The sequence below is a fragment of the Amphiura filiformis genome, chromosome 12 (genome assembly GCF_039555335.1).
Source record: "Amphiura filiformis chromosome 12, Afil_fr2py, whole genome shotgun sequence".
Taxonomy (NCBI): Eukaryota; Metazoa; Echinodermata; class Ophiuroidea; order Amphilepidida; family Amphiuridae; genus Amphiura; species Amphiura filiformis.
Genome location: NC_092639.1, coordinates 14,100,090 through 14,112,199, shown reverse-complemented (window position 1 = coordinate 14,112,199; position 12,110 = coordinate 14,100,090). Strand labels below are relative to the sequence as shown.

At 35.8% G+C, this 12,110-nt stretch overlaps 1 protein-coding gene across 1 annotated transcript in view; it reads right to left on the bottom strand.

The window, feature by feature from the left end:
- Positions 1–12,110, bottom strand: part of LOC140166648 (sodium-coupled monocarboxylate transporter 1-like) — a 29,576-nt gene that overhangs the window by 5,301 nt on the left and 12,165 nt on the right. The window contains exons 12-16 of the mRNA XM_072190147.1: positions 8,182–8,545; positions 3,448–3,513; positions 1,828–1,947; positions 1,043–1,197; positions 406–546 (exon numbers count right to left, since the gene is read on the bottom strand). Coding sequence (XP_072046248.1) covers positions 406–546; positions 1,043–1,197; positions 1,828–1,947; positions 3,448–3,513; positions 8,182–8,545 — 846 coding nt within the window. The remainder of the gene's footprint in view (positions 1–405; positions 547–1,042; positions 1,198–1,827; positions 1,948–3,447; positions 3,514–8,181; positions 8,546–12,110) is intronic.

The following is a 12,110-nucleotide window of genomic DNA, read 5'->3' as shown; positions in this document are numbered from 1 at the left end:
AGTACGGAATTTCAGATACTTTGCGGAATCAAATGTATTCATATCATGCGCGTTCTGTCTGAAGCACACTGCTCGTACAGCAACGAATCTAAATAAATGGCCATCCGGGAGTCTAAACTTATTATCAAGGAAATTACATAACTATATAAATGAAATCAATTTGAAAGGCATATCACTCCTCCTATCACATGAAGCAATAAGTGTTCAACTCCTTAAAAAGTTATTTCGTTACTGTACTATAGTGATTTACTGATGAATTTAAGTTACTTGGTTAAAACTGACTGTTTTAAAACTTGTATCAACTTTCATCAAATTAATATAGGTCTGATATACAAAATAGCAGTAAAGTTAAGCTATTGTATTAACATTTATACTATATGAAGTGAGAAAGTAACATAACCTTACCATCGAGCCCTCTTTTGCGTTCCACAAGATAGATATCTTTGTACCTGTGTTTGATTAACGCCGAAAGTACAACACCGGGTAAATGTTCCTCCAATTATAATAGTCCAGAAAGTGTGTCGTATGGTTGGGTCTGGATCAAAACTAAAAACAAGAAACGAACTTGTTGTGCCGATAAGTGGTAAATGCAGGGCTCACAATTATTAGTTGCTTACTTATTGTATAATTTATAATGCATCGTATGCAAGGTAAGGAGAGCAAAATATGGACTACGCAATAATGTTAAAAGCCCACCTAATTTGATGTCTACCTACCTTACCTGTTTATACCCGTTTGATCAAAACAAAACAATAACAGCAACAGCAACAGCGACAACAACAGCGACAGCAACAGCGATGTGATTGTGTGTTTGTTTCGTCTTAATTTCGCGCTCTCTTAATTAATCTCCCCTCACAGTATGTTTGTCTGTTTGTCTGTATGTATGAATGTAGGGGTGCACGTGTGTGTATCTGTCTGGGCGTGTGTCTGTCTGCCTCTCTCTCTCTCGCTCTCTCTCTCTCTCTCTCTCTCTCGCTCTCACTCTGTTTATGCTATTGTCGGATGCATTGTTTGTTTATGGTATTGTCAGACGCAAACTTACTTCCAGAATTCAATTCGATCACCTTCTTCACACAATTTCCACATAACACTCATACCACCAAGACGTCTACAGCCTTCAATTATTACGGCTAAGAAACCGGATAACATTATAAGCATTTGAAACGTGTCTGTCCACAGTACAGCTTTCATACCTCCCTGTAAAGTAGCAATATTGAGTTTGCAAAATTAAATAATAAAATGTTTTTTTAAATGTTGATTTATCCGTTTAATTACGTATTTCCTCATTAGAAATGGCAAATATCCAATGTAAATATTTAGGCGGATCATTATCAACATTTATGGATTGTTTCTAGTACTTGAAAACATAAATATTTTCCCTTTTTGTAGCTCCTAATTTGATAACAAACTCTTCAGTATTGATGAGTTCTAGTTCTACAATCTTAGAAAAAAGTACTTGGAATGCTTAACACATTCTGCCGTAAATTCCGCGGAGAATGTCTTATGATCATGAAAAAGACGTATATTGCGCTTGGGAACAAACATGACAGCCATAATAATGATTTACCCTTCCCCCTTCCCCATCAGTCAATGTTGGACACATTGGGAACCCGCTGAAGACATTGGCATTTCTCAACATTGCATGGGGGAAGGGGGTGACAGTTTTCCGTTATTAACACGCAAGCATTCCAAGAAAAATTTCCAAGATTGTAGAACATGTAGAAGCCAGAGTCCGACTTTAGTTTGCTTGTGAAATTGTTGTTGATAATGCCAATCAATACGAAGTACAATGAAGATGTTGAAAGCTGAAAAAACAGAGGTACTTACGATAGTTGTATAGAAGATACACACAAGTCCAGTTACTAACACAGAACCCCACAAATTGATTCCTGTGACTTGATTTAAGGCTAGAGCTGGTGCGTAGATCACAATGCCCATGTAAACAAACTAAAAGAAAATGGATATCTAACTGAATGACATGTGGTTTAATTGCATTTGCGAGGAACCCTTTATGGTAAAGACATATCAAATAATGACCAAAATCACATATTCTTGTTTATACCATGATATTGTAGTATCTTTATAAGTTACTACCACAAAGTCAGCTGCATAACTTACATAAAACAGTTCTTATAATTTTAGAAAATAACTTAAATAATAACATTTTTATGCACACTATACAGATCACACTATACAATGTAGAGGTTGTGTTATGCAATACTGGTAATTATCTGTCATGCTTCAGTAATGGGCAAGTAACTCTGACAGGGGGATTTTATCCAGGAGGTCACTCTCATTGTAGCTCAATGGGGGAGGTAATGCGTTTGTAGGGCTATTAACATATTTTGGCTTAAAAAAATAAAAAGGTAGCTGGTTCTTTGGTTAAAAATTCGATACTGTGATTTCCGCACGCGGCCTTTATTGTGTGTATAAGGCATTGACAATTGTCGGATAAAAGAGCTCATAAATTAAAATCACTGACAATAAGATCAACATTTTTCCGATTTTCAGAAATATATCAACAGTTCCAGGGAATAGGACAAAGCTAAAAATAGAATTCGAAGACAATGTTAAAAAAGAACGTGAGCCTAAATGAAAATGAATTTGGGACATCACAACACATGTTTTTAATTGGTGTCAGACGGTGAGACCTAATACAATAAATACATCCCAATAATGGTTTTCGTTGTTAAACTGCGACTTAACCTAAGAAGTTTATTATTTTAGTGGAAAACTTTTTGGAGAGTATCACCTTAACTTTCACACCCCTTAATACTTAATACACTGTAAGTTCCACTGATCATGATTATGATGCATTATACCAGTTTACCCATAGTTCAGTACCCAAACGCAGGGCACAAGGAGTAAATGGAAATTCAAACTCGATCAAATTTATTTCTTGGCCTTTATTTGCTCTCGGTCTCGGACCAGAGACTAATGAAATTAATTGATTTGACAGTTAACATTTATGTTATCATATCGAATGTCTGATAAGGGGCTGTGGAATAATTATGAGCCCCCTGGGAGTAAAATTTCCAAATGGCTCGCCAAATATCGCTTGTCCCCCCTCTCGGTCCGCCAAAAATCGCTTGCCCCCTCTCGGCCCGCCAAAATATCTTTGCCTCCCCCCCTTGCACATGCCAATTTTTTGGGATCCCAATTTGCAAAGCTTAAATGGTCTATACATGTTGCGAGCGCAGCGAGCAGGGAAATTTGCATATTTAAGCGTTTCCGTACGGTTATCCTAAGCCTTTTTAGAGCGTTTTATTTAAAAGGCGCCCCAAGAATGTGTGCCAAAAATCGCTTGCCCCCCCTCTCGGCTTGCCAAAAATTGCTTGCCCCCCTTTCGGCTCGCCAAAAATTTCTTAACCCCCCCAATTTTACCCTCCCCAGGGCTCATAATTTTTGCACAGCCCCTAAGGAAGATGGAATATAAAAATAACAAACCATTTGAAACATGAATACCAGCATAGCGCTGAACCGAGCTGCCTTGTTGAAGCGTAGTTCCAGATACTGCATGATCGAGTATGATAAGAAAGGAAAACATATCACAGAACACATGTAAAATACAATACACTAAAAATAAACAAAATGATTTGCCAGTAAGGTAAAGTGAAACCAACATGAAATGGATTATGCCATCAACATCGATTAGTAATTTATTATTATTTTGTTTACACAAGGTTTTGCTTTGTGTCGGTTATGATATGTAGAACTTTATGTATAAATATTGATCACTGTTATACTTATGCGGCCCATACACGTTAAATTTTATCGGGCAATATCAAAGACCCTAGATACAAAATCTACCATTGTGCACTATTATTGATCGTGTGTCCAGTGCACAACGGTAGACGTTGTATCTAGGGTCTTTGATATTGCCCGATACAATTGAACGTGTATAAACCGCAAGTCCGACAGAACTCCACATCGCAGCGCGATGCGATGCTGCGATGATATATAAACTGAACGAGCTCGGCGGTGAAAATTCTCGGTCCGCGATATGGTTGGATTTTGTTCAACTTTATCGTGCTGCGATATCGCAGCCGTGCACGGTTGTGATTGGCTGCTGGAAAATCAAGGTAGGCAGAATGACCATAAAAGGAGATAAATACCCCACATGCTTTTAAAACATCGCAGCATCGCGCGATGGAATCGAAATGTAGATTTTAATTTCATCGCGCGATGTTGCGATGTTTTAAAAACATCGCAGCATCGTATCGCGCTGTGATGTGGAGTCTGAATCAAATATATAGGAAAACAGGAAAATAACTGCTTTCATAAAGACATTGTGCTGAATCTAATGATTAATGTGATAGTTATAACAGGCCATGGATAAAATAAATTGGGTACATAAAATTGACCGATAGCAAGCAAGATATGACCCCCTGATAGCATAATTGAAGACATTATTTCTAATCAATATTGCTTGATCAAACAGAAATTGTCTGATTATATTCCCGGTGGTAAACAATCAGGGTGTTTGGTAGACAGAGTATCTATTCAATACTGCTTCATCAAACCACAGGCTCAATTCAAATTTTTGATTTGTTTTTTGTATTTATTATTTCATTAAATCAATAATTTATTACGTTTTTGCAAACATCCATTGTATCCCTGAGTTTTCTGTATCGGATCAGTAAATGCTCACTGTTTATAACTCAAATAAACGATACGACGAAACCAAAACGCCGAGCCGTTTGGGAATACCGGTAATTCATTAGGCCGTATAAAATTAATGTTTTGGTTCTCGTCCAGAGGATTTTCATTAATTGATGAGGGAGGGAGGTGTTTTTTTTTTTTTTTTTTCAATGTAAAATTAGCTATTAGTCAGTAGTTTTCGGTCTTCTCCAACAGTGCTCGAGGAAACGATGAGGCCCTTTTTTTTTTTTTTTTTCAAATGTGAGAATCTGAGTGTTAAACCCCCTAGAGTACCACAAAAAGACTTGGAAGTGATGCTTGTTCTCTAATAAACTTATTTATATGTATGAAGATTTCATAAATCATTCCAAAGTCTAAAAAATTGAAAAATCTAAAAAAAAAAAAAAATCTGACAAATCCCAGAAATTGAGGAGGGAGGGACGAGAACCAAAATATTAATTTTACACGGCCTAATAATTCACTCATTCACCCATCCAGCCACCAACCAATTCATTCATTCGTTCGTTCGTTCGTTCGTTCGTTTGTTTGTTCGTTCGTTCGTACGTTCATTCATTCATTCATTCATTTTATTTATTTATTTATTTATTTATTTATTTATTTATTTATTTATTTATTTATTTATTTATTTATTTATTTATTTATTTATTTATTTATTTATTCATTTTATTTATTTATTTATTTATTTATTTATTTATTTATTTATTTATTTATTTATTTATTTATTTATTCACTCCTAAATGGTTTATTACGAATTGCCTTATCAGATAAAAAATGAGCACATCCACACTTATATAACATCATCACTCACTCACACACACAAATTATCAATACACGCATCCCTACTTATACATCCCCACATTCTTCACACCATCCTTTCATATAAAATATACAATATCAAAACTTGCTTTCAAGTAGAACAAATAAAGAGATTACACTCTACGAACAATTATTGTTATTTATTTATTACATCATATTTGAACTAAGTCACTAAGATGGATTTAATAGAACATAATTATGTGGGAGATGGGGTGTGTTTATGTGGTGTGTGCGTGGGGGGTGGGTGTGTGTGTACGTGTTACAACCATTTAGGTATCGGACCTGTTTCCATACCATTACTATATGGTTTATTTCTCAAAACAAGCAGTTGGTAAAAAAGTAAGTAGATATTAATAGAGATAAAAATGTGGCGCTAGTTTTAAGTCAAAGGGTCGAAATAAAGTTTGTACATAGGTAAGCATTAATACAATAGGTTGGCATGGTTGATGTGTTGCACCACTTACAATAGAGAGTTTGCCCGGGAGAGTTCGTCGCCCCATGAACCACTTCAAGTTTTTCAATATCCACAAGACATATGTTTTGACATAATTTATGTTATAACGTTTTTTTCATATATGATTGGCTGGTGTTAATGACTTCGGCGCTTAAGGGCACAGAAAGATTAAACCACTTAGTATAAGCACAGATTTTCTTCAACAATATCGTATTTGACACAATTAAATAAATTAATAACAAAACAAAATCATTTAAATATCGGGTTACATCTCTTTTTATGCTACAAGGATATAAAAGCAATCTTATATTTCTCTTCCAAGTTGTGCAAAACAATTGTAATCTTAAGCCTCATGATTCAGTTCTTTTCAAAATGTTATGAACAAGAAATTTGTAGAGGGGGACAAAGAGAAGGTATAAAATGCGAATAGTTCTTTTTGTCATGAATTTCAAGTATTACTCTCTTATGTAGTTCTATCTTAATTGCAAAGGTTTGATCTAGAAATAAGCCACACAATCACAAAATGCACGTAGGTTTATTTGTAATTCAAAAATTGCGCCAGTTGAAACAATGTAACTGTGTAATTGTTAGGTTAATTTCCCAAGTCTTTGTCAATGTCAAGAGTGAAGTTCTGTACATTGTGGTATCTAGCATGACTAGTGAGGCTTCAAATCTTACCGTCGTTTTATCTTTTCAGTTTCTGTTTCCGTATCCGTAATAGTTTTTGTAAGTCATTGTTATTCTGAAGTGGTAGCCTCCCAGGTATGACCAATCTTTTATTCTAGCCTTTTGTTAGTTACTGAAAATTTGAAGCTCGTCAATTTCAGTTTTCGTTTTGGTAAGTTATATTGATTTTTTACATAAAACCTTGAGATGTGCGGTTGGGTGCCAATCTAGACAAAAGAAGAGTCTAAATTTTACGGTCCTAAATTCGCGGTAAATTGTACGGCTTCAATTGACTTGTGTTTGGTGTATATGCACTTACGCCTAGACGTAAGTGCCTCGTAAAAAAGTCTTGCATTGAAATATATACTAACCATGTTGCCAAGTTATAAGCAAAAGTCTTTCATATTGGCGATGAAACGAGCGTCTAAAATATCCCAATGAGGCGCGTACAAGTGGTGATTTGGTAATCATGTTTTATATTGAAATGCAATACAAAAGAATTTGCATTGGAGCAAAGATAGTGTATTCTATTCATGGCAAGCTAATCTGATAATTGGTTGGGCCTATATGCAAGACTCGGGTTTATTTAAAATGTTTATTTTTGCAGAGCTTATTTTCAGTCATGGATCATACTGATCAATTTCGCGAGGGGGAGGGGGGGAGGGAGATACTTAAGTTGAGACTGAACAAGCGAGAGTGGGAGGGGGTGAGGAAGAAAGAGAGGAGAGGGAGAGACGGAAATACTAGAAAGAGAAGAACTCGAGAGGAGAGAGTAGGGCCCGGGGACGAGGAGGGAGTGGGGAGACTGATCATGGGGGGGGGGCAGGAGGAAGCAAAATAGGGAGATAGACATTGATTCGAGGGAAGGGCGACACTGTGGCCCTGCACAAGTGCATTGGGGTGCGATATGCTCATAAGCGGGCCTTTTGTGATTTTAGGGCTTATTTGCAACGTTTTTACAGAAAAAAGTGGACTTTGTCATTCGGATTGGCATGCATTTTGTCAAATCAATGTAGATCAATTTACCAAGAGGGCGCTAGGCCATTAAAACACTGGTGTTAACATAATTTTTTTCTCTCCCGATTTTATTGACATAAGCAATCACCTCTATTGAAATAAGGTGATTGGTACTTCAGAGTTAACAATGAAATCAGATTACAGTAACTTACTGAATCCCTTGCGTTTTCGTATCTGAACAAAAGACTTACGGAAACTGAAAAGATAAAAAGACCCTTAGATTGTAATTCATTCATGAAGTTTGAAAAGCCAAGGGTGTTTAGTATATGTATTATATTGGTAATCGGACATATCAAATTAAATTAAGTGTGGACATAGTGATTTTGAAGACTCCGACTTAAAACTAGCACCATTTTGTTATTTTAGATTTCTCTTCTTTAATATTTGGCCACATATTCTTAGAAAGGCATATGTAGCAATATTGGGAACAATTGTTCCAATCTCCGAGAAATTAACCTTTGAAATTGGATAAAGTTATTTTGGACCACCCTGTACATTATCCAATCCTCTGAACACAATGGGTGATAAGGTCCGATTCCTAAATGGTTCGCAATATGTATACATACTTCATTTGCGCTCGTTATTTCAAAGCGAAAAAATATAGGCATGATGAACCGTGCCACAAATAGCCCAGCGATAGCATATGCCAAACAAAACCACCAATACATTGTGCCATAAATGTACATTTCTGCTGGTGTTCCCAAAACTGTTACTGCAGAAATGAAGCTTGTTGCCAAAGACATGGCAACTGGTATAGGGTTCATGTTCCTGTCTGCCAGTAAGAATTCTGTAGTAGTTTTTTGTTTTCCTCCCGCAAAAGCATGGTAAATTCCTATTAAGACGGAAACACCTAACATGCAACCAAAGACAATGTAGTCTGTAGCGCCGAATGTTCCTACAGGATCCGACATGTTGTTCTGATAAAGATTACTGATACAATTTCATCTGATATAATTTGTTAATGTTCCATTGTATACACCGGGTTCAATAAGTCACCCAGTCTCGCTCGACGATCGCTATGAAGTACCCTAAAAATTAAAATAATAATTTTGGTTTATGTTCTATCTGTCCATACATACACAATGCCCATTACACTTTTAACATACATGGCGTCTCTGAAAGAACTATACCGTAGGAAAATGTCATTTCTGAGCAGTGGCGTAGCCAGGGGGAGTCGGGGGAAAATCACCCCACCCCCGATGAAATTGGGGACGGCAAAGAATAAAGTGTCATTAAAATGACTACAAATTTGATAAAAATGTAACAAATGGGGACAGCATTTGGCTTTGCCCCTCACACTAAAAAGCTGGTTACGCTGGTGTTTTTGAGTATGTAATGCAACAAAAATTAACGGAATAGCGAGTTATTGAATATGTTATTGAGGAAAAAAGCAGCTAAGACATAATGTTAATTTCGAAAATTATAAACAAATCTGACCTCATTAAATCCATTAATTCACGAGCCAAAAGGAATGTGCATTGAATTTGACCATTCATGCCCAAATACCAAGTACTGATCATTGACTTTAGATTTTAAGAACGAAGCCGTCAATTTTTAAATTCAAAAAGTATACATAATATGAAAGCTACCCTTTTTAAAATTAATATTGTACAATTACATAAATTAATCAATCTTGTTTTGTTCGGGAAATAAGTACTAAAATAATTCCAATTTCGGCTGGTACAGGTCTTCAAGAGACACCCTGTATTATTATTCCATTTAAAATCCACACTACCCCTGTGGAAGATTTTGGAAATATCTTCCACAGGGGGAGTATGAATTTTAAATGGAATTAGCACATTCCCAGCTCCGTTTGAAACTCACACTCCCTCTGGGGAAGATTCAGGTTGAATCTTTCTCAGAGGGTGTATGAAATTCAAATGAGCTACCTAATGTGCTAATTCCATTTGAAATCCATACTCCCCTGTGGCAGATATTTCCAAAATCTTCCACAGGGGGAGTGTGGATTTTAAATGGAATAGCCCATTAGAGTTAATGCGTCATGTTCATGTCCAAAGTTTCACCTGTACCATATTTGTACTTCTTATCAATTGGTAAATATTTTGGTCTTTAGTAAAGAGGAAAATAAGAATAACTTGAATGCTACACCACTGCTAAATGTATGTTGAAATTAGTATTGCGCAGTCTCTGTGTCCATACACAGACATTTTTTTTTCACTTACATGATTTTTGCATCCCAAAAGATGCCACCTTTAAGCTCGATTCACTAAGACCACCAATATTACGTACATCTCTTTTTGTACTTGATTAATTCCACAAAACTGGTTGTACAATTGAATACATGAATACAAAACCCACCCAAGTCCATGTGAAGTGATTTTGAGAGAAAAATCTGTGTATCATTTTAATTCCTTCAGTTATATTTACCTGGTCAATATGGTAAGTTATACGTGCAAATGAGTGGGTTAAACTGTATTAAGTATGACAATTAGCATTTCAGGGACTTCGTAGGGTTCATTTTAAATTTTGGACTTGGGTGGTTTTTTGAATCATATACAAAGACCACAATGTTTGAATGGGATTACCACTAGTAAGATAATACAAAATAAAGCACACATGTATGTATAATGTTGATAAGCATTCTGCCATGCAATATAAACCACATACTGCAGTTACTGTCCGTTTTCCTATACACAATACACAGTGCTCTTTCCCATTGACGCGTGACCTTTACAAATAGCCCTACGTTAACAGTATGGGGATATGACTAGTTAACGTCGCTGTGTGAAAAATAACCGGCCAATATTAAAAGTACTCTTCTAAAGTTCTAGAAAATATAGTTTTTAACATGTCCTAAATTTTTAGCTAATTTAGATGTTTGGAAATATTCGTACTTTGGTGTTTTAGTTAATGTTATAGGTAATAGTACATTGCCTAGTTAACGTCGCTGTGTGAAAAATAACCGGCCAATATTAAAAGTACTCTTCTAAAATTCTAGACAATATAGTTTTGTAACATGTCCTAAATTTTTAGCAAATTTAGATGTTTGGAAATACTCGTACTTTGGTGTTTTAGGAAGGATATGTAAACGACAGATAACACCAAAAATATGAAGAAATTATTTCTAAACCGTGTTAAGTCAAAAATCATTATGTTGCTCATTTTCAAGAATGCTGGTTTACAAAAAGCACGACATTGTCTGATTTCGTGAACAAAGCCACACATAACATTGTTTCCTTTCGTTTCCTTTATAATCGGTTACCCAACTGAAGCTATGAATACCAGCTTTATTGTGATATCGCACATGAAAACAGTCACTTGTGCACAACCAGAGAAGATCCGATTTAATCAGTTGAGCTGTTTCAATGAGTGTTATCTTGGTTTAATAGCTTTTAATGGGGTTAAGTCCTGCAAAGGTCGAGATGAATTCTACTGTAGACATGACTGCATCATGACACACTTTCCTTTATTAAACCTTTTTTTTTTTTCAAAAGTCACTCTCCAGCAATGAATGTGTTACAAGCGGACTTTTATACATACTGGATTTCAATCAATGTGTTACAAGACTCAAATCATGGACTTGGGTAGTTTTATCATACATGCTATTTTTCACTTGCTCAATAGACACAGTGGATGAATTTGAGTTGTTTTTTCATACATATGACAGGCCTATGCATAGCAACAAATTCCCATGCTTAACTCACTTTAGCCACAGTATGGACTTGGGTGGGTTTTGTATTCATATATTCAATTGTCTGTACATGAGAGTACTTAGCAAATAAAAATGTCTCAGCAATTCATGAAACACATAACAACTTAAAATTAATGTATGTTGTATATGATTATGAAATAATACATTTCTTATTATTTTTTATTAAAGTTTACACCAATAACAATAGCTTTATTTATACCCGTACCCATAATGGATACAAGTATTTGAGTCCCAATTTCCGTACCTGTACCCATGGCCCGTACCCGTACCCATACTGGAACCCGTACCCGTACTCAAGTCCCAATTTCCGTACCCGTACCCGTACTCATCATGGCTCCGGACCCGTACTCGTACTCGCACCATATTTTGGGTACGGACCCGTACCCTTTACCCATGGCCTGGGATCCGTACCCGTGCCCATGATCTGGGACCCATACCTGTACTCATGGCTCGTGACCCGTACCCGTACTCATAGTGGGTCCCAATACTACAAGTCTGGTATCCACACAGTATCTGATCGCTATTCTTGCCATTATTTATTTATTTATTTATTTATTTATTTATTTATTTATTTATTTATTTATTTATTTATTTATTTATTTATTTATTTATTTATTTATTTATTTCAATTATTTTTTTAAAATATAATAATTATAATGAATTAGATTTAGCAAACGCCTACCGTTAATTTTATATAATTGTGAAATTTGTGCATATTCTGCTTCGTCTGCGCGTTTATTTTGTACGTGCACAATATTCAATACTCAAAAATAAGCAGCCTTGTCTCGCCACAAGAAAGTGGGTTTTGAATATAGTTGGACG